This window comes from Myodes glareolus, chromosome 6, assembly GCF_982192425.1.
Source record: "Myodes glareolus chromosome 6, mMyoGla1.1, whole genome shotgun sequence".
In the NCBI taxonomy this organism is placed as follows: domain Eukaryota; kingdom Metazoa; phylum Chordata; class Mammalia; order Rodentia; family Cricetidae; genus Myodes; species Myodes glareolus.
Window position 1 is genome coordinate 99,789,930 of NC_142031.1, and position 27,471 is coordinate 99,817,400.

Consider the following 27,471-nt stretch of genomic DNA (forward strand, 5'->3'; position numbering starts at 1 on the left):
ACAAGTTAATGTGTTAGTGTATTTATCAAGCAAGTTAAAAACATTCAACACAGGAATTCTACCCACACCATTGGGCTGCCTAACAGCCTAGTCTTGAGATTACTGGATCTCTGAGCCCTCATCAAAGAAGCTTCTACTTGTAGTAGGTGGTGACTGGCATAAATGTGCATAATGGGTCAAGACATAGAGAATAAGAGATGATGGGTTGTTTAGCTCCAAATGGGACATCTATATTCTATCTGCTCTTCCTAAAGGTCAGGGATCATCACAGAAGAGGGGACAGAAAGATGCTATGGAACAATCCCTTTGTACACTATGAAGATTCGTTGCTGTAATTGGTTTAATAAACAAGCTGCCCAGCCAATAGCCAGGTTAAGATTATTAGGTAGGAGAGCTAGACTAGGAAAATGCTGGGAGGAAGAAGAGCAGAGTCTAGAGTTGCCAGTCAGATGAAGAGAGAGCAGATGAATGAGGCATGCTATAAAAGGTACCACCACGTGGCAGAATATAAATTAGGAATATGGGTTAACTTAAAATGTAAGAGCTAGCTAGTAATAAGCCTTAACTATTAGCCAAAAATTTATAATTAATATAAGCTTCAGTGTGTTTATTTGGAAACTGCTGGTGGGACAGAAACTTCCACCTACATATGGTGCCCAACATGGGGCAAAAACTTCCACATAAAACCTGACAAAGCTTTAAAAAAGGGGGGGGATTTTAAACATACAAAAACGGAGTCAAACTCAGCTTCTTGGTAACCACCTTTTCTTGGGCAGACTTTTTGGTTACTGGTAGCAAGCAGAAGCACAGCTCCTTTAAGAGACGGCTTCCTGACTCAGTGCTCGTGGCAAAAATCCTGCATCTCTTTTCAGAGGTTGCTGTGGGATAATGCTTTTGTACACTGTAAAGATTTGTCACTTGTTTTAGTTTAATAAAATGCTGATTGGCCTGTACCCAAGCAGGAAGTATAGGTAGGACGACCAGACCAGGAGAATTCTGGGAAGAGGAAAGGCAGAGATGCAGTCACCAGACAAACACATAGGAAGCAAGATAAGACTGCCTCAGTGATAAAAGGTACCAAGCTACATGGCTACACATAGACAAGACTTATGGGTTAATTTAAGCAATAAAAGCTAGTTAATAAAAAGCCTAAGCTAATATGCCAAACAGTTTAAAATTAATATAAGTCTCTGTGTGTTTCTTTGGGACTGAAAAGCTATGAGACTTGGCAGGACAGGAATTTTCATTTATAAGAGGCCTGCTACTTAACACTGAAATGGAGTGTATGAGCAGCAGGTGACACACCACTCGGCGGCGGCATGGACCCAGAAACTTCCCAGAGTTGGGACAGTAAACATGGCTCCCAGAGCTGGCAGTAACCGATGCCATGAGACTAGGTTCTCAGAAACCCAAGGAGTGGGGCAAAGCCAGTGCTTTGCCACTTAGCAGTTTAAAGGCTCATATAGTCAGAAAAAGATAGAGATCTGTAGTAAAAACAGATTCAGACCTATATATTTTAAAAATATGTTGACTTCAAAATATAAATCAAAAGATAAGCTACTTTGGGGAAGAGGTTATGCTTTTATTTCTACAGAAAATGAGAGACTGTCGCCTAAGACTGCAAGAGTCAGAGGCAGCAAATGACTATAAGAAAACAGTGTTTTCTGGACATAGCAGGACAGTTACATATATGAACACACAGTAGTTCTAACAGCACACACGAGACTTCCACAAGCACAAGCCAGACAAAATCCCAACATGGAAAAGAGAGATGGGTACAAAGTTCTAGCCCTAAGCAAGGAGCTACTGGCAAATGGTAGATGCTGGGAGAGCGAGAGTCGGTTTTCTCTAAGAATACAGCCTCTGATCAGCCAATTATACTCCAGTAGAAGGACACACAGCTAAGAACACATGGACAGCACAAATTCGGTTCAATGGCTTAAAAAAAAGAAGAGGTGCTGGGCTGTGGTAGTGGTGTACACCTTTAATTCCAGCACTTGGGAGGCAGAGGCAGCCTGGTCTACAGAGCTTGTTCCAGGGCAGCCAGAAACTCTATCTTGAAAAATCAAAATAAATAAATAAATAAATGGTCTACAAAGCTGGGTGATCAGAAGGGGCCATGGATCTTGGAGAAGCTGAAGGAGACTGAATACAATCAAAGCACACTGTACAAAATTCTCAATTTTTTAAATGAAAAGAAAAACAATATTCCAGCAGTAAACAAAAATATATTGGGGAAAAAAGAAACCAACACAGGCATTTCTTCCCTAAATATAACATTCATTAGAAACTAATAAACTAGTTCCAGGATAGCCAGAACTACATAGTGGGACCATGTCTTTAAAAAAAACAATTACAAATGAGTTATTTTCAAGTTGACTAATTAATCAACTCTCCTGTGTACATGTGCATGCTTGTAAATACACACGAGGCCAGAAGAGAACAACAGATGTCCTCTCCAACACGCTCCACCTCATTCCTTTATGGTAGCATCTGTTACTGAATCTGTAACCAGCTAGGTGCTGTAGAATAATTCTCTTGTACACTGTAAAGATTTGTCACTCAAATTGGTTTAATAATACACTGGCCAGTAACCAAGTAGGAAATATAGGCGGGGTGACCAAACTAAGGATGATGGGAAGAAGGGTTATGTCAGGAGTTACCAGCAGATGCAGAGGGAGCAGGAGATGAATGTGCCATGCTAATAAAGGTACTGCCACAGGGCAAGAGCGTAAATAAGGAATATGTAAGGGCTAGTTATCAATAAGCCTGAGCGATTGGCTGAGCACTTATAATTTACATTAAGCCTCTGAGTGGTTATTTGGGAACTGGGGGAGGAAGAGAAATGTCCATTTACAGCTAGGCTTGTCCGTCACCAAGCCCAGCAATCCTCCTGCCTTAGCATCCCTCAGTGCTGGGACTGCATCTTGCACAGGACCACGCTTCACTTGACATGGGTCCTGGGATACTTGGGCAGCAAGTACTTCAACAGCTGAGCCATCTCTGCAGCCCAGTTCACCACTTCTGAGAAGAGATACTCACACTAAGCCAACAGTCCTTTTCCACATTACTAGGGAACAAGACAGAAACTCTTGCTCAGGGACAGTACAAGGACTAAGAGGTAAACACACTCTACACAACTTACCCCAACTGTTCCAGTTTTTAATTTGAATTTGCTTCCTCCTTTCATGGCACCAAAGAGAGGTAATGCAAGTTTCTTAGCTTTGTTTTCAGCATTTGTAGTCTGAAGTTCAGTCCTAGGAAGAAGAACAATTATAAATACCTATCCTAGCAAAGTCCAAGATTTAACTTACATACCAAGAAACTGGGCCCATAGATGGCTCAGTGGATAAAAGTACTTGTCAATAAAATTTGACAACCTAAGTTCAAACCCCCGAGCCCACATAAAGGTGGAAGAAGAGAACTAACTCCCCAAAGTTGTCCTTACGTCTACACATACGTACCACCCCTCAACCAGAAACACACACAAAATAATAAGAGACAAATTGTTTTTTAAAATACCATGAAACTAACCAGTACACCTCTGAAAAGCAGAAATGACCACAAGATGATTATGTGGACACAAACTGAGAGGTCAGCAGAGCCTACTGAGGACTGTGAGACAACACAGGTACTAGAGACGAGACGATGCTGCCCTCAGCCCAGTTATTCCCGACAGTCACAGGGCTTTGCATTTATCACATGGTGACTACAGGACACGGTCACTGGTGAAGGAGAATAAAAGTGTAGCCCATCTTTAACGTCTAGATGCTCTTACACTAGAGTTCCAGGTGTCATACAGAGGGAGGAGGGTATGACACACGCTTACCGATAACCTAAGGCAACGCTGTGCAATGGAACTTTCTGCAACGAGGGGAAAAACCTTATGTTTAGATTGCATTATTCATTTGATATCAGCTACATTTAGGCAGTGAGCACTTGAAATGTGGTTAATATGCTGAAGGACTGAATTTGTAAAACCTTAAGAAATTTTAATAGTATATGTTTAGAATGATAGGATGTTACACTGGATAGTACAGACCTAAAACAAGAAATGTTCTGCACAATGTCCACCCGTAATGTACTCACCAGGCTTATTCTTGTATCAACACACTCTACATTTTCAAAACATGTCAATAAAAGCACATAAAACCTTTAAGTACTGTCATGTTGAAAACAGGATCTTGGGCTGGAATCAAGAGCACTGGCTGCTCTTCCAGAGGACCCAGGGTTCAATTCCCAGAACCTACAGACATCTGTAATTCTAGTTACAGAAGATCTTCAGGCCTCCATGGGTACCAGGCACACAAGTGGTGCACAGATATACATGAAGGCAAACATCCATATACAAAATAAAAATACACACTCCCACTCATAAATATTAGCTAAGTAAGGGGAAATGTCAAAATCTGGTTTATAATCCAATATACTTCTATAGATGGAAGTAGGGTCACAAAACCAACTCCCTAGAGGTTACAAACCCACCTTTTTTTTAAAAAATATTTATTTATTATGTATACAATATTCTGTCTGTGTGTATGCCTGCAGGCCAGAAGAGGGCACCAGACCTCATTACAGATGGTTGTGAGCCACCATGTGGTTGCTGGGAATTGAACTCAGGACCTTTGGAAGAGCAGGCAATGCTCTTAACCTCTGAGCCATCTCTCCAGCCCCACAAACCCACCTTTTAAAGGAGGTGCTGCTCTTCTAGCAGACCCAGGTTCAATGCCCAGAACTCTAAGGCAGCTGACAACCAGCTGAACCAGTTACAACTCTGGTTCCAGAGGATCTCACTCCCTCTCTGGCCTCCAGAGGCACTGACTATGTGGTATACAAACACATACAGGTAAGTACTCATACACATAAAATAAAAATAAATATTTTTTGGAAAGTACTTAAAAAGTTGTTAGTTGGTTCTGAGGTATACAGATGACAGAAAATAAAAGATATTTGTGCTTAGTGTGGTGGCACATGCATTTAATCCACCACATAGGAGACAGAGGAGGGTGGCCCTCTGTTAGTTCAAGGTCAGTCTAGATTATATATGAGTTCCAGGACAGTTAGTGCTTGTAGGGCCCGGGTCTACCCTTGCTCCTGGGGTGCATCTTGAGGACAGTTTCTGGTCAGCCAGTTAAAACATCCTGTTTGTTCCTGTGCTCCCTCTGCCTCACCTGGTGATTAGCTATAGGGCATTGTTTCATCTTTGGTATGGTAATTTCCCACCTGCCTGGGTGGAAATCCTTGTGCAGCAGCTAGATATATAAGGATTTCCCCAAAGTTGAATAAACAGCATTCGGCTGATCTCCTTTCGAATGACCCAGGTCTCTTGTGTGTTCTTTCAATCTCCAGGCCCTTGCCCGACTCGCATACGGCACAGTGGCACGCGAACTGAACCGAGGGGGTAACACAAAATCGGGTGTTAAAATTGGAGGCTCTGCTGGGATCATCCGCAGCTACAGTCGGAGACCCATCTGCAAGATCGAAAAGTAGGGATCCCTGAGAGGTCACCCTCGGAAGGCTGGCCAGCAGGTAAGTGGTGAGGGTGTATTGGTTATGGGTGCAAGTAATTCTGTTCCAGTGTTAAGGGGCTGGTTAACAGGCCAATTGTTAGTTCTTTTGGAGAAACAAGGCACCGGTATTAAAGTTGAGACAGCACAAGAGATCGTTAAGACGGTTTTAGAGTTTAGTCCCTGGTTTCTACATGCAGGGGGCTTTAATATTACTGACTGGGAGCAGGTAAAGGCTGACCTTCAAAATGCACTGAAAGTGCGAGGGCCAGAAGAATTCCCCATAGCAATATTTTCGCTATGGCGCTTAGTCAGAGATGCTCTTCTCAGTGATGATGTATAAGTAAAAGAGCAATTAGAGAATTTGAACAAAACCCTTGAGGAGATTCAGGAAGTATAATCTATGAGTTCTATTAAGAGTTTTGAGGAGCAGGAAGTTAAGAGTATTAGAAGGGATATAAAAGAGGAAGAAGAAATTTTAGAAAAGGAGATCGCACTGATTAAAAAAAAAGTTAAAAAAAAAGAAAGAAAGCAAACAGAGATCTCTCGAAGAGACCTCCGCCACAAAAACAACATTTCTTGCCACTTCAAATGCTTGTACTACTGCTTCCGCCCCTATAGACTTAGAGGCAGAAATCCGAGAGATTCAAGACAGACTAAATACTCTAAGTACAGAGAGGCAGATTTATCCTGTTATGAAAATTATTGATCCACAAGAACAGAGGATCAGGCAGCATAACCCCCTGGCCTTTAAGGATATTAAGCAGTTAAAAGAAGCAGTTGTGGCCTATGGAGCTCATGCTCCTTTCACTGTAGCTTTATTGGAATCCTTTGCAGAACTCAACCTTACACCCAGTGACTGGATGCAGCTTTGCAGGGTTTGTCTTTGGGGGTGGGGGGCGAGATTATTTGTTATGGAGAGGTGAAATGCAGGAAAATTGCAAAAAGACCACACGAAATAATGCCATCGTGGGTTTCCCCCAACATAACCTTGATATGTTAACTGGTGCAGGACAGAATGCTGGCTTAGCAGCACAGATCACTTAAGATCCTGCTGAAGCATGGAAAGCTTTACCTAATAAGGAGCAGGAGAAAAGCTTTCTAAGACCCTTCAAGGACCTTCAGAGCCTTGTTCTGAGTTTGTTGACCACTTGTTACAGCTGGGAAGTCACATTTGTGGGGATGTGGATTCAACTTTGCCGGGTCATAAAGTAACTGGCCTATTGAAAATGCTAACAAATACTGTCAAGAGGCTATAAGCTCCCATAGAAATGGCAATTTTAATGACTTTATCCAGTTATGCAGGGACATTGATGGCGCTCATGTGATGGGTCAGGTAATAGTTTCTGTCCTTAGGGATGGTCAAGGTAAAGCTAGGTCAAGGAATTGTTTTCAGTGCGGAAGGTCTGGACACATCAAAAGAAACTGCCCTGCGGGTAAAGGGGCAGTTAATCAGCCCAGGGAAAAAGCCAGGTGTAGTGGCACGTGCCTTCAATCCCAACTCGTTGGAGGCAGAAACCTACAGATCTCTGTGAGTTCAAGGCCAGCCTGGCCTACGAGTGAGTTCCTGGAACAGCTAGAGGCAGGATGCACATCGGCATCCACTTCTCCCTGGAACACTCCTATCTTTGTTATTAAGAAAAAGTCTGGTATATGGAGGTTGCTGTAGATCTTAGAGCGGTAAATGGTTGTATGGACATTCTGCAGGGGAATCCAGATCCAACTTCCTTTCGTAAGTAGACACCTCAGGCAAGACAATGTATTACTTTAATTAAAGAAAAGCTTGCTTCTGCTCATATTCATTATATTGACTATAGTCAGCTGCTGCTATTGATAATTTTTCCCTCTCAGCAGAGTCCTACTGGAGTTTTTTGGCAGAAAGGACCCATCCTATGGGTACATGATCATATATCACCTATAAAAATTGTTATCTCGTACCCATCAGCTGTGCTACATGTCATTCAGAAAGGGTATAAACTTAGTTTACAAATCTTTGAAATGTTACCAGGAATGTATCATCATCACTATCATAAAAATCTTCATCTTCCCAGTTCTTAGCTTTCCTTTTCCGGGATACTAAAAATAAAATCATTCATAATGAAGGCAGTGGAGGGGGAGGAGCCGGGTATAGGTATAGTGTGTGTGTGTGTGTGTGTGTGTGTGTGTGTGTGTGTGAGAGAGAGAGAGGGAGGGAAGGAAGGAGGAGACTGGGTATACACTTCATTTGGTAGAGTCTGTGCCTAGTATGCACAAGGCCTGGGTTTGATCTCCAGCAGCACCCAGGTATGAAGGAGCACACCTGTGAGCACAGCACTTGGGAGGTAGAGGCACGAGTATTAGATGTTCAAGGCTCTCCTTGACTAAACAGCAAGTCTGAGGCCAGCCTGAGATACACAAGAAGGCACTTATATCACTTATATGAGGTACCAAAGTAGTCAACTTTGTGCTGAGATGACTTAGCAGATGAAGTACTTGCCTCAGAAATATGAGGACAAGCGTTCAGATCCCCAGTGAACAATGGGCAGGGGTTGCACCCCACTGTAAGCCCAGCACACTTCTATGTAGAGGACTGAGAGACAAGAGATCCCCAGAACAAGCTGGTCAGCTGAACAAGCTTAGGTCTCAGGGTTCAGCAGGAGAGTCTACCTCAGTAAAGAATGCCCAAGGCCAGCCTCTGACCTCCACATCCGTCATACAGTAACAGATCACAGAGACAGAAACAGAATGGAGTGTCCGTGGGCTGGGAGGATGGAGAGTGGAGCTGATGGTCACAGGATACGTTGTACCAGTGATATGGGAAGGGCGAGCTGGGCAGTGGGGATTATATAAGTAAACTTAGTATCACTAAATCATAGTATGTTTTATGTTACATGTATTTTACAACAATAAAAAGTTAAGACAAAGCTGGGCAGGGTGGCGCACACATTTAATCTCAGCACTTGGGAAGGCACAGGCAGGCGGATCTCTGAGCCAGCCTGGTCTATAGAGCGAGTTCCATGACAGCCAGGGCTACACAAAGAAACCCTGTCTCAAAAATAAAAATAATAAATAAAATAAAGTATGTAATTAAACCAAAAAAGTCAATCAATAAATAGTAAGAAGATGATGTTGGAGAGATGGTTCATTGGTTAAGAGCACTGGCTGCTATTCCTGGTTCAATTCCCAGCTCCCACATGAAGGCTCACACAACTGTTTGTAACTCAAGTTCCAGCAGATCCTCACACATGCTGGCCAAGTACCAATACACATAAAAATTAATGAACAAATAAAAATTACTTTGAAAAAGGTAAGAAGATAAAAAGATCACTAAATATAGAAATAAACCAAGGAATATGGAACTGGCCTGAAACTCACACATGGACCAGGATGGCCTTGAATTACAACCATCCTCCTATGTCTACCTGGCAAATTACAGATATATGCTACCAAGTCTGGCTCCCAGGATACAGGTTTTCTGTTGTTGTTTGTTTTTCAAGACAGGGTTTCTCTGTATAGCGTTGGCTGTCCTGGAACTCACTCTGTAGACCAGGCTGGCCTAGAATCCACAGAGATCTGCCTGCCTCTGCTCCCAAGTGTTGGGACTAAAGTTATGTGCCACCACTGCCTGACTTAGCATTTTAGCCAGGATTTAGTATTTTATAAATGTATATTCACCTATGTACCGAAATGTCTAAGACAATATAAACAACTGTCTTAGGATGGTGATAGAGGGAACTTTCCTCTGCACTTTAGAAAATTCTGTACAATTTACAGATTATCCATGTAGAGAGATTATGCTACCCTTTGTGTTACATTTTCCTTCTTTGTTTTTTTAAAAGAAAAAGAAAGACTTTCATATACTGACCTGCTTCCTGCCGCAGCAATCCCAATGTATCAAGGATCCGACAAGCTTCCAGGGAGCACTGTACCATCGCTTCTTTCTTCTTCCCTGAGTGAATGGTCTCAGCCACCAGCTGCTTCCCAGCGGAGTCATCTACAGGTAATCTGCACGGGTTCACAGGGGTCACAGCTCAGCAAAGCCTGACTCTCATGACAGCAACTGTCACGACGCCATGGTTCCTGAGATGGTGTTTCAGTCTCTCAGGTAAATTCATTCTGTCTTGCCAGGGTTGGACCTGAAACCATTTCCTTTGACTTTTACTCACTTCACCCTGGCTCCCAGTGCTACTACACTTAAAGGTACCCACTTGGTAGCAGCCTAAAATGCAGAGTAAAGTTACCCTTGGGGATAGGCTCTGCAACCATATGCCAACTTGAAAGTAGTCACTTCCAGTTACAGACATTAACAAGAAAAGAACCCGATGAGGGATACACCTCAGTGGCATAACGCTTGCTTGATATTATGTTCAACCCCAGTACCACAAAACACAATCCTGGTTGTATAGGCTTGTAATACTAGGTATTCAGAAATTGAGGCAAGATGATCATACAAGGCTGACCTGGTCTATAGGAGGTAGGGTTGGGTTTCAAGGGTAGTTTAGTGATAGAATGCTTGCCTAGTATGAACAGGCTCTGGATCTGATCCCAGCACTATCAGAACAAAACACCCAAACCACTCATCTCTCTATACATACTTTTATTTATGCAATTTGTGTGTGTGTGTGCAGAGTGAGGGTCCTCCTCAGTCATCCACCTCAGGATCGCTCACTGAACCAGGAGCTCATCAATTCAGCTAGGCTGGCTGACCAATAAGCTCCAAGGATCCATCTATACATGCTACCAGGTCTAGCTCTTTTTTTTTTTTTTTTTTTTTTTTGGTTTTTCGAGATAGGGTTTCTCTGTGTAGCATTGGAACCTGTCCTGGAACTTGCTGGGTAGACCAGGATGGTCTCTAACTTAGAGATCCGCCTACCTCTGCCTCCCGAGTGTTGGAATTAAAGGCAGGCACCAGCACTGCCTTTTAAAAGCATAAATACACATTTTGTTGTTGCTAGAGACCGAGTTTCATCGAGTCTAGGCTGACCCTGAACCTGTGTAGACATTAAACTCCTCATTTTCTTGCCTCTAATTCTGGGAAAACAGGCAACAACCACCATGTCTGACTAGAAGCATAAATATTATGTGTTGAAAGAATTTGCTCATATATATATTTCTAGTTACATATGTGTACATACATATGTATACACACACACAAACACACACACACTGGATATTTTTTCCTTATTGGTAGATAACCAATTGCAGATTGAAAAAGAACTGTCTAGGAAAGATCAGCAGTTAGGAGCACTGACTACTCTTCCAGAGGACCCAGGTTCAATTCCCAGCACCCACAAGGCAGCTTACAACTGTCTGTAACTCCAGTTGCAGGGAATCAGATATTCTCACACAGGTATACATGCAGGCAAAAATGCACATAAAATTAAAGAGAGAGAGAGAGAAGCCAGGCAGTGGCAGTGCATGCCTTTAATCCCTGCACTTAGGAGGTAGGGACAGGCGGGGTCTCTGTGAGTTTGAATCCAGCATGGCCTACAGATAGAGTTCCAGGTCAGTTAGGGCTACAAAGAGAAACTCTGTCTCAAAAAAACTAAATAAAAAACAAAAATCAAAACAAAAAAAACCTAAAAAACACTAAGAAAAAAAAAACAACCTGTCAAACTGTCTGCTTTAAACATGTATACTTTTGTCATTATTCCCTAAACAGCAGGTATATTGATCATTTGAATAAATTTACAGCATATTAGGTATTGCAAATAATCTAGAGTAAAGGAGGCTATATGTAGTTTATATGCAAATACTATGCTACTTGAGCATCTTCAAATCTTGGTATCTTCAGGGAAGGGTTTTGAAACCAATCCCGAAAAGAGCCCTGTGAATAGCTATGAATGTGTAAATATATCCATAGAACATGAATACACACATAAACATGCATCAAGGTTCTCTCAAAGTGTCTCTACTGAAACAATTCTCCCTGAGAACTTTTCTTATCACATGAAGGTAAAATCTGCACTAAGAACTGAAAAGACCAGGGCTGTACGGGATGGCTCAGTTGGAAAAGCGCTTGCCGAGAGAGTATAAGGACCAGAGTCCAAGGTCCCAGAAAAAAGGTAAAAAAAATCGGGCATGGTGGCCCACACTTGCAGTCCAGCCCTGGAGAGGCAGTGACGAGGGGATCCCTGGGGGTTTGAGGCCAGCCAGTCTAGTGTGATTAGCGAGCCCCAGGACAGAGAGACCCCGTTTCCAAGGAGGAAGATGGTACTTCTGAGGACGACACCTCAGGTTTTCCAGAACACATCCACACTAGAAAGTATTGATTATAACAGACCATAGGATTAGAAACAATGAATTCGAAGGCTTTGCTTCATTTCCTACCACTAAGTCCAAGATTTTTCAAGAAGAATGTGTTTAAAGTATTTCTTTAAAATGAAAAGAAAGGTAAACTAAAGTTTTGCTATTTTCAAAACAAAACAAAACAAAACAAAAAAACCTGGGGTTGCTGGTACAGCTCAGTGGTAGAGAGAACAGTTTCCCAGCATATACCAAGGGTCTGAGCCTCAGCATCCAACAAAAAGTAAAAAATAAATAGAGCCAAAGAAACTGGTCACAGGGCAAGAACCAGACAAGGAAGACAACAGATAAATAAATTGTTTATATGTATGAAGTCCAACGGAAAGCTTTAGGAAACGGCACTGCTGTGCGCACATCTCACTGCCAGGGTCAGAGCCACATTCCCTTACATACCTTCCCTGTCAAAGAAGCCTTGGAGAGCCTTCTTCGGATCCTTTATATAAAATGCCTCCCGTTCCTGCTGAAAATCCAGGGCAATGGGGTTCTCTTCAGCCTCGTCCTCTACAGCATCCTCGCCTGCAGGGCACAAGAAAGAATAAATGTTCTTTGAGAAGATGTATAAATGACATCCATGATCCTTTTAGATGGAATAAGGATATAATAGAAGGGCTAGCACAGTGACACACACCTGTAAGCAGTGTTCAGGAGGCTGAAGCAGGAGGATCCTAAGTTCCAAGACTGCCTGACTACAGAGATAATGTTTCAAGACACACACACACACACACACACCTACATTTAAAAGTGATTAAAAGATATTTGAGGGCATGGGATGAACAACCACAAATCAAAAATTGCGCAGTTCCTTCAACTGTGTTACCGTTAACTCAGATTCTGCCTCTCGGTCTTCCTCTGGCCCCTAATGAATCAAGGGGGAAAATATAGACATGTATGGATTCAGGAAAGGAGAAATTATTTTCAGAGATACATACCTGTGGGGCCAGACTGACCCTTATTGTCACTGGTGACTGGAAGAATCTTTTTTTCTTTTAGTTTTCTAAATTATGAAGGAGACAAGACTTGTTTCCATGGCGTCTTTCTTTCCATCACTCTAAGACATTTACCTGCTACACTCTGGGAAAGCACTGAGTGCTTTAGCCTATCGCTCTCTTTCTCTCCTATTCGGGTCTTACTCGTTGTGACTGTTCCCTTTCCTGACACTAACTCTAGCATGCTAATGGCTTCTGACCTAGTCTTGACACTTTATATATATAGGCCACAGACATACAAGTGCCACAGAGCACATGGAGGTCAAAGGACAGCTTGTGGGAATCCATTCTCTCCTTTCACCAGGGGAGTCTCAGGGATCAAACTTGGGTCATCACAATTGGCAGCAGACATCTGTACCTGCTGAGTGACCTCATCAGTCCACAACTGCTTTCTTTTTAGATTTTTGAAACTGGGTCTCTCCATAATGTATCTGTGGCTGGCCTTGAACTCACAGAGATCTACCCTGCCTCGGACTCCTGAGTGCTGGAATTAAAGGTGTGAGTCACAAGCCCTGTCAGCCTCTGACTTCTGTCTTTTCATAAACCCGAGTATTCATCTTCCAAAATGTCTGGATATATCCAAAATGTTTGTGGATATATCGATAGTCTCTTGAATTTTTGTACTTTGTGAAAATAGCTTGGAAGGTGAAATATCAAATACTGATTTCTTAGTCAACAAAATGAAGTAAGTTCTCTACACCCTCCAGTGATAATTATGGAGCATTCCGTGTGTGTGTCTGTTTGTGAGTGTGTGTGTCCTTTTTTGTTTGTTTGTTTGTTTTGTTTTTCGAACAGGGTTTCTCTGTAGCTTTGGAGCCTGTCCTGGAACTCACTCTTGTAGACCAGGCTGTCCTCGAACTCACAGAGATTCACCTGCCTCTGCCTCTCCAGTGCTGGGATTAAAGGCATGCACCACCACCACCCGACAAATGTGTATTAGTCTTTACATGATGAAAGCAATAAGCAAGTTATATGGTGAGGAAGAACTTGTATAGTGCTCACATTTCAATTTTTTTTTATAACGCTCAAGTTAATGAACCTGGGCTTTGGTTACTCCATTTCCAAATTAAGTTTGCCCTACATCGATATCAAAGAGCCATGAAGAGCTGTATGATCAAAAGCATTTAAGGGCGCCACTGGTAATGAACTCAGAACTTCCATTTGCAATGACTTACCCATGCCTCACGTGCAACCCATCTCATCATCTTGGCCACTAGTATTTCTCTTCCTTTCAGTGGTATCTGTTTCCTCTTCTTCATCCGAGTCTTCACCTAACATCTTCTTCTCCAATAACATCTGTTGCAGTTTGCGCAGCTCCTTCAATTGTGTTACCGTTAACTCCGATTCTGCCTCTCGATCTTCCTCTGGTCCCTAATGAATCAAAAGGGAAATATATACATGTATGGACTCAGGAAAGGAGAAATTATTTTCAGAGATACAGCAATGTACACACAGACCTGTGGGGCCAGACTGATCCTTACTGTCACTGGTGACTGGGAGAATCTTTTATTCTCAACTAAACCTTAAAGAAACTCAGAATCCCAGCATAGTAAATCCCAAGAGTCTTACTTTAGATTTTTCTACTTACCTGAAGGATAAAGAGCCGGGTGCTGCCTCCAAAGCGAAAGACGTGCCCAACGTGAACTCTACAGTAAGTGCGGGGAGGGATGCGAGTTTTGTTGAGGAAAGTACCGTGGGTACTTCCCAGATCATAGAGATAGAAGCCCTGCCCATGACTGTCAGCTACTCCGTCCGGATCAGACCCCCGGTGCTGCAGCACCGCATGGTACCGAGGCACGGAAGGATGCTCCAGGCATATGTCACAGTTAGCGAGCCTCCCGAAAAGGCAGCAGCTCATCCCTTTCAAGGTGCGGGTGCCAAGGATGGTGCCACCCTTCAGGGTTTCGAGACTGTAGGGGGCCGTGGCTGGTCTGCCCCACGATGGCTCTTGGTAAGGGGGAGCCCGGGCCGGACCGCCAGAAGCAGTAGCTACCCGAGGGGACCGGAGCGGCTCTGCCGGTGGACTTTCAGTCTCCCCGTTATCCGGATGAGCCGATGGGATCTCGGGTTCCCTACAGCCGGGGTCCAGCAGCACCGTGGGGCATTCCTTCTCCACATCCTCAGGGACTGCGGGACCGGAGGTTGGAGCCTTACTTCGCACAACTGGCGGCACCGGCAAAACAGGCTTCTTAAACTCGCTTCTGACTTCCAGAGGGGCTGGCTGTCCTGGCTGAGAGGTAGGATCAGCCATCCTCAGTCGGGTGCAACCACAAAAATGGGTCCCTCCGAAACTCCGGCCCCTCGTTCTCCACGTTCCCGCGCAAGTATCTCCTGCCCAGCTTCCTGCCGCTTTTATGGGCGGCAATGTTGGAGTTCCTCTTTGAAGACGCACCAAGTTGTAAAGATGTGAATAGCCCTAGTGGGTCACAATACCACTAGGGGACGCTATCGTGTTGTTGGGCAGAACGTGGACATTTTTAGGCATTGCAACTGGCTGGTAATAACTTCCTGTGTCATAGGGCGCTTGAAAAAAAGCGCTTCCGGAGGCTTGGACCACTAATCAATAAACTAGCCTCTTAGGCTTGACCTAGTTGTCGCTCGAACCTGTCAGAGTCCGACAGCTGCGTAGACCGCTCCTGGAACACGGCGGTGAGTGTTTGAGATTTGCTATCTGTTTCAAGTCCAGAGTTGCCCCTTTTACTGCTCTCCGGGAAATCAGACTTCCCAGGATCCTGTAATTGGCGCCTAAGCCTGCTGGTCGTGATCACGGAACCCCGACCCTGCACCTTCCGGACTTAAACTTGATATCCCTTTTACTCCTTTTGTGAAGTTAAGGAAGAAGGCAATTTCTTGTTAGTTAGTCCAGTCTCTTATTATTTTTGGAATGAATTATTGAGATAGCATGTTCAGTCACTTTACGAACCTGGCCTTGGAAAGCAACTTTTTCTTTCACCCTTTGTATTTATGACATTGGCATGACGCTGGAGCACAGCTTCCACGTCTGAAAAATTGGAAATAGTAATGTTCCTTTTTTCACAGGATTGTTAAAATGTTTAACTAACAGTAGTTCATGTTGTAACTGTTTAACAGATGCCCTGACACTCTACCAAGATGGTAGCCATAACAGGTAGGAGAATGCAGGTGATTAGGTCAATTAAAGCTAAGGTTCAGGAATAAATGCAAGTCGATGTGAGTATACGAAGAAAGGATGTAATTGGGGAAATATTGGGGATGATGATTTCAGTTATTTTAAAGAACAAATTCAAGTCTGATAAAGATGTAGAGAGTGATACTGGGCGGTGGTGGCGCACGCCTTTAATCCCAGCACTCGGGAGGCAGAGGCAGGTGGATCTCTGTGAGTTCGAGCCAAGCATGGTCTACAAGACCTAGTTCCAGGACAGGCTCCAAAGCCACAGAGAAACCCTGTCTGGGGGGGGGGGGGGTCGTAGAGAGTGGCAGAGGACACAACTCCAAGAGTCAATTATGAAAATGTCTGATTCCTCAAGAAGCTGAGTAGTGAGGCTGGAGAGTTGGTTCAGTGGTTAACAGTGCTTGCTGCTCTTCCATAGGACCTGAGTTCCATTCCTACTACCCATGTCAGGGCAGCTCACAACTGCCTGTACCTCAGGCTCCGCGGGATCTGAGGCCCTCTTCAGGTCTCCTTGGGCAGCCTGCATACATGTGGAACACACACATACACAAGAAAAATGAAATTTTGGCACCAGGCAGTGATGGTACACACCTTTAATCCCCACAGGCGGATCTCTGTGAGTTCAAGCCCAGTCTGGTCTACAGAGAGAGTTCCAGAACTACACAGAGAAACCCTGTCTCAAAAAAACCAAAACGATAAAAAATAAAATAAAATCTTAGCAAAGAAAATGAGCTGGGGGGCCAGTTAGATCGCTCAGCTGGTAAAAGCAAACCTAACAACCTGGGTTCAATCCCTGGAACCCACGTGAAGGAAGGAGAGAACTGACTCTCACAGCTGTCTTCTGACATCTACGTACACACCCCCAAATTCATACCAAAGTAAGTAAATGTTAAAAAATAATTTATAAAGAAAAAAAAACCGAGTAGTGCGATATTGTTAGAACTTAGGTCATTTAATGTAGGAAACCCCTCTGTGTGCCTGCAGGGCACTGAGTCCATGCCTTTAGAGCAGCAGTCACCGGACGATACTATACTAAGATATATTATTTCTGTTTTTCTCACCTCAGGACAAAGAGCGTGAACCTTCACACAATGTCTGGTAGTCAACTGATGTGTATTGAACCTGAAGAGACATCTAGGCATTGAATCTGGAGACGTAAATGGAAGACAGATTGTAGGCTTCATTGAACGGTAAGGCTCAGCATTCTGACTTTTTCCAAGAGACAACAGGATGTCTTCAACTGGAGTTTGTCTGACACCAAGAAGCAAAACAAAAAGCACGCTGGAGGTGTGGCTCGTTGATGAAACACCTGCCTAGCCTGTGTTCAAGCTTCGGTATCATAAAAAGGAAACAAGGGAGCAAGCCCAGCAGCAGTGTAAAGGATAGGTCAGATTCTGAGGAAGACTAGAGGAAGGGACACCATTAGAAGGCAGCTGAAGTCGCTCCGCTTCAGTCTGGAGACACAGCTCAGTCTATAATGTACTTGCCACTGCAAGCTTGAGGACCTGAGTTCAGTCTCCAAAGCCCATATAAAAAACCCAGGTCTGGGAACTGGAGGTGGATCAGAGGTTTAGAGCACTGGTTGCTCTTCCAGAGGTCCTGAGTTCAATTCCCAGCAACCACGTGGTAGTTCACAATCATCTGTAATGAGATCTGGTGCCCTCTTCTGGCATGCAGAACACTGCATACATGATAAATAAGTAAAATCTTTGAAAAAAAGAAAAAAGAAGAAGAACCCATGTGTGGTCGCATGTGCTTATAAACTTAGTTCTGGGGAGGCAGAAGCAGGCAGGTCCCTGGAGCTCACTGGTCTGGAATGATCAGCAAGCCTAGGTTCCAGTGAGAGATGCTACCTGAGAAGCGACACCCGGGGCTCATCTCCTGCCTCCGTGTGCATGCACACACAAAGAAATCTCTTTTATTCTCTCATATATGTGTTAGAATTGAAAAGCATAAGGCTAGATTAAATGTTCATGAATGCTCCCACCAGGATGAATGAAAATATACTCAGGCATGGCACAGCATAAGAACCATCTATTAGTGTTTGTTTGTTTGTTTTGTTTTTAAGATGATGTCTCTCTGTGTAGCCCTGGCTGTCCTGGATCTCACTCCATTAGACTGGGCTGGCCTCGAACTCAGAAATCTGCCTGCTGGTGTTAAAGGCTGTGCTACTGCGTCTGCCTGTCCGTTAGTATTTTTAATGCTACTCTTTTTCCTATTAATTTAGCACAATTGTGTCAAAATACTCGGGAAATACTCTAGACCTCTCATTTAAGTTTCACGCTTTGTAAAGTGTTTAGAATTAGGCATGGTGGGTATTCTGGTAAGAAATCACTACTGTTCATCTACTAATAACTGTATTCTTTTGTCCTTCAGTCCAAGAGGAATTGTCATTATGTGATTGGCTTCTGACAATTATTTTTCTCTTAATTTCTTCAAGGAGAACATCCTTCCTCTAGAGTTTTGCCAACACCGATTTCAAATTGATCTTAACTTGCTTTTTATGTAAGAACTGCGTGGACTTCATATTTTTTTACTAGAGAAGCCTATGACGTACAACTGCCAGAGACTTAAACACATTTCCTATAGGGTATCAACTACATTAAACCTGGGAGCTCTTCTCTGTGTGCCCTAAAATGTTGAGATACTGGGGAGAGATACCCATCCCATCGGGACAGACCAACCGAAGTTCCTTTGATCTGCTCCCGCGGGAGTTCCGCCTGGTGGAAGTCCATGACCCACCCATGCACCAGCCCTCGGCCAGCAAGCCCAAACCCCCGACCATGCTGGACATCCCCTCAGAGCCGTGCAGCCTCACCATCCACACCATCCAGTTGATCCAGCACAACCGACGCCTTCGCAGCCTCATTGCCACCGCTCAGACCCAGAATCAGCAGCAGACACACGGCGTGAAGGCTGAGGAGAGTGAACCTCTTCCCTCCTGCCCTGGGTCACCTCCTCTCCCTGATGACCTCCAGCCTTTAGACTGTAAAAATCCCAATGCACCATTCCAGATCCGGCACAGTGACCCAGAGAGTGACTTTTACCGGTAAGACAAAGCATTGCTATGTTGTCTTTTTCTTAAACGAGATCCCCTCCCCACCAGTGATCCTGTTAAGCTTATAGGAGCATTTCCACTTCTATATGAGGAAACTGAGGGCGGGAGTGATTGACTTGCCTGACATGGCTCACGTCATTAGTGGGCTGTCTCAAATGTTAATCTAAATCCTGAGAATCTAGAGTCCGTATTTTTTTAATTTTTTAATACAGTAGGCATTTATTAAGTGCCTATTAATGCCAGATATTTTACTAGAAGTGAAATAATACACTGATAACACGAAAGGTAAAAAGAGACTGGGGATACTGCTCGGTGGTAGAGCCGTGGCCTAGCAATAGGGAAGAAGACAGCCTGTTACAGTAAGGACCACATTCCCATTTCTTGAGGGGTAATTCAACAAATTATTGTTGTTCACTGTATTAAATTCATGGTATTACTCCAATTTTAAATTTTTTTTATCAAGTTCCTATTTTAATTGTTAAGGAGAATGGTGACCATACCCAGGGACTGGGGCAACTGGTTGACCTCGTGTTCTGTCCCCAGAACCCATATTTAAAAGCCAGCACTGGGAAAACAGAGACAAACATCTCTGAGACTCTCTTAGCCAATCAGCAAGCCCACTTGGTGAGCTACAGGCCAAGGAGAGACCCTGCCTTAAAATACAAGGCCGTAGCCAGGGAGGCTGCTCAGTCAGTAAAATGCTTACCATGAGAACCTGAGTTTGATAACCCAGTTAAAAAGCTGGGCACAGTGGTACAGGATTGTAATCCCAGTGTGGGGAAGGCAGAGAGAGGAGGATCCCTGGCACTCGCTGGCTGGCCAGCCTAGCCTAATCAGCGAACCATAGCCTAATCAGCAAGTTGCAGGTTGCATTGAGAGACCCTGTCTCAAAAGCCAATAGGAATGACACCACAGGCCCACAAGCATTGTGCACACATATACATGTATCAAGCCTCTACACACACACACACACACATACACACACAATTTGAAGCTAGTTTGATTTATACATATAATACCAGCTACAAGGTGCCAAGACATCATTTTTCATTAAAGAAGTCTGTGTAGACTATCGATGTTGCTCAGTGTAGAGCACTGCTGGCTTGTGCAGGCCCTGGGTTCAGATCCCAGCACTACAAAGGAGAAAACAAAAGTCCATATATTGCTCACATTAAGTGATAGTAATTAGCGCTTTAATAGGCACTTCTGATGCTTTTAACCTTTGGCCCAGATAGACTGGCCATGGACATGTTATGAAAAGTCAGTTGCTGTCTTCTTTTCGGCTGTCCATAGCGTGCAGTGTTGCTGTGAGCAGAGCATAGGTAAATGCGTGAGTGGCTCTTCAGGCCCCCACTTCTACAGAGCACGGCGACTTCAACAAAGGAGCAGGGATTTTCTTCTCTGCTTTATTTTTATTTACAAAATAATTCCCTTGCCAGAGGAAGGCAGAAGGCCAATAAATGTTGAGAGGGGTTGGAGGGGTTACACCTGGGTAAGAACACTCGTTGCTCTTACAGAGGAAACAGATGCTATTCCTAGCACCTGTATGGCTGGCTCACAGCTGTGTAACTCCAATTCCCAGGGATCTGATACCTTTGCCATTCTCCTGTACTGTTTATTTTAGACATGCATGGCCTGTTCCATCTGTGTAACTCGGGGGCTCATGCCCTGAGAAGAGCAGGATGAAGGTGACTGTTTACCCACAACAGGGCCAAGAATTTCTGGAACTGTAGAGCCCCCAGTGAGACAGGTTGGTCCCCCTTGGCAAGTACACAAGTAACGCCACCATGTCTCCACTTTCAGCGGAAAAGGAGAACCAGTGACTGAACTCAGCTGGCATTCCTGTCGGCAGCTCCTCTACCAAGCGGTGGCCACAATGTTGGCCCATGCGGGCTTTGAGTGTGCTAACGAAAGTGTCCTAGAGACCCTAACTGACGTAGCACATGAGTACTGCCTCAAGTTCACCAAGTTGCTGCGCTTTGCTGTAGACCGGGAGGCCAGGCTGGGACAGACCCCTTTCCCTGATGTCATGGAGCAGGTGTTCCATGAAGTGGGGATTGGCAGCGTGCTCTCCCTGCAGGAGTTCTGGCAGCACCGCATCAAGGACTATCACACTTACATGCTACAGGTGAGGTGACCCTGGGGCAGTCGGCAAAGGTGTCATAGTCTGGGAATGTTTGGCAGGGTCTACAACATGTGTTCTGGAGCGTAGCGCACAGGGAACGTAACCCACTTTCTCATGGCCTGTTGTTTCTCTGTCCTCACACTGATCTAGTGAGATGTCAGGGCCTCTTTCAGTCAGCGGACAGCCCCACTCATTGCTTCTGTCTCTGGAAGACATACACAGGTATCTGGAGTCGTAGACACTCTTCCTCAACAAGTATTTACTGAAGACTTACTATGAGTCAGGTATTGTGGGAGACTGTAGTTTACAGGTGGGTAAACGCTTGTGAGCTTACAGTAGTCATGAGAACAAAAGCAGGCAAGCAAGTAATAGCCACAGCAATCAGACGTCCCTGAGGGCTGAAACTGAAGCCCCAAGGAGTCCTGGAAGGGCGCCTGAGGGTAGAGCAGAGCACAAACATCTCTCCACTTCCTGAGGGTTAGGCAGTTTCAATTCTCCACTTAAGACTGACCAGGAGCTTGGCAGTGGTGGCACACGCCTTTAATCCCAGCACTCAGAAGGCAGAGGCAGTGGATCTCTGTGAGTTCAAGGCCAGCCTGGTCTACAGAGCGAGTGCCAGGACAGGCTCCAGAGCTACAGAGAAACCCTGTCTCGAAAAACCAAAAAGAAGTGGGGCGGGAGTGAAGGGTGAGTGACCAGGAACCTTCATCGTCTAACAGAAAGCCTTTGCTTAGGGTCCAGATCGCTGCTTCGCTCAGTGTTTGCCTATATGTCACATGTCTGAGAGGTTTCTGTTGTGCGACAGGATTCCACTGTGCAGGCTGGCTTTACTCTTCACCCTTTTCAACCTCCTAAGAGGTAGAATTCCAGGCATGTGTTGCAATGGTCAAATAATTGTTTATTTTTATAGGCAGAAATGCAGTATTCTGTCTCAGATCTTATTTGCCTTATGTAACTTTTAATTAATGATCGAAACATTTTCTGACACATTTTCCTTTGTATGTCTGCATCATAAACTCTGACCCAACCCATTGCCAATGGAAGTTGTTCTTGTTGCTTTGTGGTGCTTGGGATGCCTGGCCTTGCACACCGTAAGCATGCACTACCACTGAGCTGCACGCCCAGTCCTAGCAGCAGAAGTTTTAAAATTCAGGCTGGCTCAGTTAGTAAAGTGTTTGCCTCAAAAGCATGAGGACCTGATTCATATTCCCAGGGCTCATGAGATGCAAGGCGGTCATGGGGATTCCTGGAGCTCGCTTTCTCAAAAAAGTGGAAGCACCTGAGGAAAGACAACAGAATTGACTCTTTAACCTCCATACACATGCACTCAGGTGTGCAAGTAACACAGACATACACACACACACACACACACACACACACATGCATATACACATGTACATATACATGCACACACCAGAAGGAAAGAAAAATAAACAAAAGTACACCTCATGTATTAACTTGTACTCTGCTGGGTTCTCGTTGGGTACCACCAGGTGACTATCCAATCTCCTTCTGAAATATCCTTGGAGAATTAATTCTTGTTTGCCAACAGATTAGCAAGCAGCTGTCTGAAGAATATGAAAGGATTGTCAATCCTGAGAAGGCCACAGAAGACACTAAGCCTGTGAAGATCAAGGAGGAGCCTGTGAGTGACATCACGTTCCCTGTCAGTGAGGAGCTGGAGGCTGACCTTGCTTCTGGAGACCAGTCCTTACCCATTGGGGTCCTGGGAGCTCAGAGTGAGCGCTTCTCATCCAACCTGGAGGTGGAGGCTTCGCCACAAGCTTCAAGTAAGGAACAAAGTGTATTCATTTTGATCCAAGTTCTGTCCATCTCAGCAGTTAATGACATCTTAGAATCATACTCAGAGTAGGAGAAAAGCTGGCATGGGCAGAACGGAGGTTGCTGGGACAGACAGAGCTGTGGTAAATGCTTAGGATACACTCTGGCTAAGTAGCCGTGTTTCCTTGACAGAAGTTGTCTAAGAAATTGCAGACCAGGGCTGGAGAGATGGCTCAGAGGTTAAGAACACTGACTGCTCTTCCGGAGGTCCTGAGTTCAATTCCCAGCAACCACTTGGTGGCTCACAGCGATCTGTAATGAGATCTGGTGCCCTCTTCTGGCCTGCAGGCATACATGGAGGCTGAACACTGTATACATAATAAATAAATAAATCTTTTGAAATTGTTCTGCCTGGTTTGAATAGGCTGGTCTCTTGTAGGTTATACCTGTGATGACATTAGGAACCTAGACAACTGTTCATCACTTTTTCATTTTTAGGGAATTATATGTTTATTTGTTTGTTTAGTTGTTGAGACAGGATCTTGCCATATAGTCTAGGTTGATCTGAAATTCAAGACCTCCTGCTTCAGCCTCCCTTGTGCTAGGATTACTACCCCACACACTGCCTGCTTCACTGCCTGAGTCAGTTAAATTGCAAATTCATTTGGATACTTACTTGTTTACAAACATAAATGTGTAAGAAATTTAAGTATCAAATCTTCAGATGTGACCCAAACAGAATTAGGCCAGTGTTAAGCGTGCTGAAGGGAGGCGTCGCCAAGGAAGAAGTCACAGTTAAGAGCAGAGCTGCACTACCTGAGTACAGAGAGGTAGAGTTGGACCCTAGAGTCCAGTCACCGAGGAGGAGTTGCCCCAAGAGACCACCACAGTTGATGGAAAAGCATGAGGATTTTATTAGTTCTCTCACGACAGGGTCTTTCAGCATTCGAGAAGCCAAAAGATCCCAAATAGCTGGTATAGGCTACTTTTAAAGCAAAAAGCCACAGAAACAAAGGGGGGAAGTCTGGGGGTTGTTTTTCCAACTATTAGGATTCGCTGATTCAAAGGAGTATTAACGATGATTGGTCTGAGCCAGGACTGGAGGGCGGTTGCCAGATCAGGTGAGGTAAGAGGAAACATTTGAGGGTTACTTTGACCCCTTCCCAGGGACTGAGTCAACATCTAAGGGTTATCTTGCCCCAATCTCAATAACTGAGTTCTATCTGGAGAACATCCACAAGGACACAGGGGGGTGGAAAATCCCCAACATTCCAGTACTTGCATGTGAAGTTGTTAGGTCCTTGGTTCCCAGGGGAGGGGTAGCACTACTGCTGAGAGGCCTCAGAAATGGCCTCAGAGTTGTTAGAAATGACTTCAGAGTTATCCTAGAGTTTTACAATAGGGGACATCAAGGACCATGTCTCTTGTCAGGAGAGACAAGCAGAAAACTGATGTCAGCATCAAGTAGTGATCATAGTCTTCAAAATGTAGGCGAGGCCCAGAGGATCCTCAAATAAAAGACAGAAAAATAAGACAGCCTCATAAAAGGAAGGAAAAGGAGCTAGAGAGATGGCTCAGTGGGTAAGAGAACTTGCTGTGCAAGCACGAGGACCTGAGTTCAAATCCCCAGCACCCATGTAAAAGGTCCTGGCTTTGTGTGCTTGTAATCCCGTTATTGGGAAATGGAGACAGATGGTCCTAAAAGCTTACTGGCCAGCCAGTCTTGCAAAAATAGTGAGTTTCCGGGTCAATGCAGTAAGAGAGCGACAGAAGATACCAGCACTCTTCTCTGGCTTCTCCATATAGATGGGCACACATAGCTACAGGTTTATTTGTATAATACACACACACACAGAGGGGGTGTGGAGGGGGGGAAGGACAGGATAAACTAGCTGAGTAAGGCCTGTAACTATATCTGCCTTTAAACATAATCTTTCCAGTGGGGGTAGGTAAGGTGAAGGAGAGAAAGATGAAAGAAGTTGGTAACTTGGGACTGACATTTTGAACCATAGACATCATTAATCCAGGTGTAGAACAGCAATGAAAACAGTGCAAAGGAACTGGGTGGTGGTGGTGCACACCTTTAATCCCAGCACTTGGGTGGCAGGGGCAGGCAGATCTCTCTGAGTTTGAGGCCACCTGGTCTATAAGAGTTAGTTCCAGGACAGACACCAAAGCAACACAGAGAAACCCTGTCTCAAAAAACCAAAGAGAGAAAGAGAAGCAAGCAACACAAAGTCAGCCCTGAGTGGGAGATTCAGTTGCTCCATTTGGCTCAGCCCAGGGCTCATACTCTTTGCCTTCATTTCTAGGTGCAGAGGTAAATGCTTCTCCTCTTTGGAACCTGGCTCATGTGAAAATGGAGCCTCAAGAAAGTGAAGAAGGCAATGTGTCTGGGCATGGTGTGTTGGGCAGTGATGTCTTTGAGGAACCAATGTCAGGCATGAGTGAAGCTGGCATTCCTCATAGCCCTGAGGACTCGGACAGCAGCTATGGTTCCCACTCCACTGATAGCCTCATGGGGTCCTCCCCCGTTTTCAACCAGCGCTGCAAGAAGAAGAGGAAGATTTAGCTTCAAAAGGACACTTCCAGTCCGGACCTGTATCAGCAGAAAGTGTTGTTTAGATTGTTTCTATAAGTAGTGATTGGCTGGTTTTTGGGGGTTTTTGTTTGTTTGTTTGATGGTTTGTTTGGTGATTCTGTTTTTTCGAGACAGGATTTCTCTGTAGCTTTGGAGCCTGTCCTGGAACTAGCTCTTCTAGACCAGTCTGGCCTCGAACTCATAGAGATCCGCCTGCCTCCTGAGTGCTGGGACTAAAGGCATGCACTATCTATGCCCCGCTGGATTCTTATTTTTAAATTCAGTGGGCTTTCCGAATTTTGGAGAAAAGGTTCTTAACCTAGTTACATTTCACTTTGGCATTGTTTGTACTTTTTCAGAACAGCTAAGTAAGCCACTGTCACAGATGGATTGTGATGCTGGCAGTAATCAGACCAAAGCACTGCCCCAGCTGTTATTTTACTGTGGGACAACACACTTTTCCTAGCTTCTCTCAGCCATCTCTCTGGCAGGGTTGAGAAGAATCATGTCACTTTGATGCTCCCTGCAGAGGTGTGAAGCTGAGATTGCTTAATGCTTAAATGTCAAAGCTTGCATAGCGTCACAAATATACGGCATTATAGATGTCAGACCTTCATTCATTTATTTTGGAACAAGTCACGTCACTGGGATCCAGCAGTAATACAGGAGATAGTTAAACATAACGGAGCTCAGCAGGCAAGTTTCCAAGCCATTTCTGCTGCTCAAGCCTCTCACAAAATGAGAGCCCTGTGGTGACAGCCATTATCTTTATGCAAACTGCTCTTTCCCCACAAGTCTTCCTTTTCTAGATCATTCCATCCAGCCTCATCCTTTTCACTTTTAGTATGCTTTCTACTGACAGACTTTCATGCATTTCCCCCATGCTCATTTCCTGTGAAGAATGCAGACAGGGCCCTGCTGCAGTTGCTAGGTGGGCAGCCTTTGGTTTGTTTCAGGTTCTTTGTTTGTTGTTCTTTAAAAACACATTTGAGGAGCCAGAGAGATGGCTCAGTGGATGAAGACAACTTGATGCAACTTGAGTTCGGTTCCCGGGACCCACCTGGTGCAAGAAAACTCCAAGTTGTCCTTTACATGCCATGGTGCATGCTGGGGCACAAACACAAATAAATTATTTTTGAAAAAGTCATTTGAGTTATCCCAATTCTTTTTAAAATTCTCTGACCATTCCATACATGTACATAATAAATATTTCCCTCTTTCGAACAAGTCCCATTCCCCATCCTTCCCCCACAATCGTCTCCCCCACCGCACACATAGCTCCTTTCATGTCTTGTGTGACTCAGAGTTGCCTCAAGCATGGGTGAGAACTTACTGGAATAAGAGCAACTTAGCAGCCGCTGTCTCACTGAGGAAAGGTTTGCACCACCCTCCCTCAACAACCATTCTTTGCCAACAGGCCCTGGGAGGGGCGGGGGCTCACGGGTGCCCTGGCATCACAGTGAATGCTGGCAGGCCTGTCCTGTGCAGTTTGTGAGTGCAATGGCTACATTATGTTCAGAAGGTAGCTTTTTGCTGTACATCTCCCATCCAGTGGTTCTGAAATTCTTCTCACCCCTTATTCAAGGTTCCCTGAGCAGGGAGGAGGGAACAGAGATGTCCTAATGAGCGCTTCACCATCACTCACTCTGCCCAGTTCCGGGTTTCTGCATTAGCTGAGGCCCACTGCTATAAGCACCAGTGAATAGCGCATGGTATGTGAGGGGGCATGTATGGGGAGGTCAGAGACAGCCGTGTGCAATCAGTTCTCTCCTTCCTGCACACGGCTCCAGGGACCGAACACATGACGTCAGGTTGGCATACTCTCCATTCCAGGTTTTTGTGCTTTTTTTTTTTTTTTTGGTTTTTTGAGGCAGGGTTTCTCTGTGAAACACTCTGGCTGTCCTGGAACTCACTCCCTAGACCAGAGTTCCACCTGCCTCTGCCTCCAAAGTGCTGGGATTAAGGGCGTGCACCACCACTGCCCAGTTAGTTCCAG

General features: G+C 44.6%; 2 protein-coding genes across 3 annotated transcripts; one reads left to right on the forward strand and one right to left on the reverse strand.

Annotated features, from left to right (window-relative positions):
- Positions 1-7,513: 7,513 nt before the first annotated feature.
- Slc4a1ap (kanadaptin) lies at positions 7,514-15,258 on the reverse strand. Its single transcript, XM_087907392.1, has 5 exons — positions 14,367-15,258; positions 13,954-14,149; positions 12,186-12,308; positions 9,352-9,491; positions 7,514-7,583 (listed from the first exon to the last, which is right to left on the reverse strand). Exons 1-2 carry the CDS (start codon positions 15,027-15,029, stop codon positions 13,961-13,963), a joined length of 852 nt encoding a protein of 283 aa, XP_087763518.1. The 5' UTR covers positions 15,030-15,258; the 3' UTR covers positions 7,514-7,583; positions 9,352-9,491; positions 12,186-12,308; positions 13,954-13,960.
- An 11-nt stretch (positions 15,259-15,269) lies between these two features.
- Positions 15,270-26,622, forward strand: LOC148121908 (STAGA complex 65 subunit gamma-like). 2 transcript variants are annotated; one of them, XM_087907388.1, is made up of 7 exons: positions 15,270-15,427; positions 16,996-17,119; positions 17,998-18,116; positions 18,370-18,978; positions 20,791-21,115; positions 22,665-22,902; positions 25,207-26,622. In XM_087907388.1, exons 4-7 carry the CDS (start codon positions 18,566-18,568, stop codon positions 25,464-25,466), a joined length of 1,236 nt encoding a protein of 411 aa, XP_087763514.1. In that variant the 5' UTR covers positions 15,270-15,427; positions 16,996-17,119; positions 17,998-18,116; positions 18,370-18,565; the 3' UTR covers positions 25,467-26,622. The 2 variants fall into 2 exon arrangements, with proteins under 2 accessions (XP_087763514.1, XP_087763513.1); XM_087907387.1 differs by lacking the exon at positions 17,998-18,116.
- The last annotated feature ends 849 nt before the right edge of the window (positions 26,623-27,471 follow it).

What these genes read in the sequence shown, in the direction of transcription:
- Slc4a1ap (XM_087907392.1), bottom strand. Translation starts at nt 15,029, where the DNA reads ATGGCTGATCCTACCTCTCAGCCAGGACAGCCAGCCCCTCTGGAAGTC. An exon ending in CCCGGCTCTTTATCCTTCAG is followed by an intron (nt 14,150 to 14,366) that starts GTAAGTAGAAAA and finishes TTGATTCATTAG; the next exon opens with GGACCAGAGGAAGATCGAGA.
- LOC148121908 (XM_087907388.1), top strand. Translation starts at nt 18,566, where the DNA reads ATGTTGAGATACTGGGGAGAGATACCCATCCCATCGGGACAGACCAAC. An exon ending in ATCACACTTACATGCTACAG is followed by an intron (nt 21,116 to 22,664) that starts GTGAGGTGACCC and finishes GTTTGCCAACAG; the next exon opens with ATTAGCAAGCAGCTGTCTGA. An exon ending in GGCTTCGCCACAAGCTTCAA is followed by an intron (nt 22,903 to 25,206) that starts GTAAGGAACAAA and finishes CTTCATTTCTAG; the next exon opens with GTGCAGAGGTAAATGCTTCT.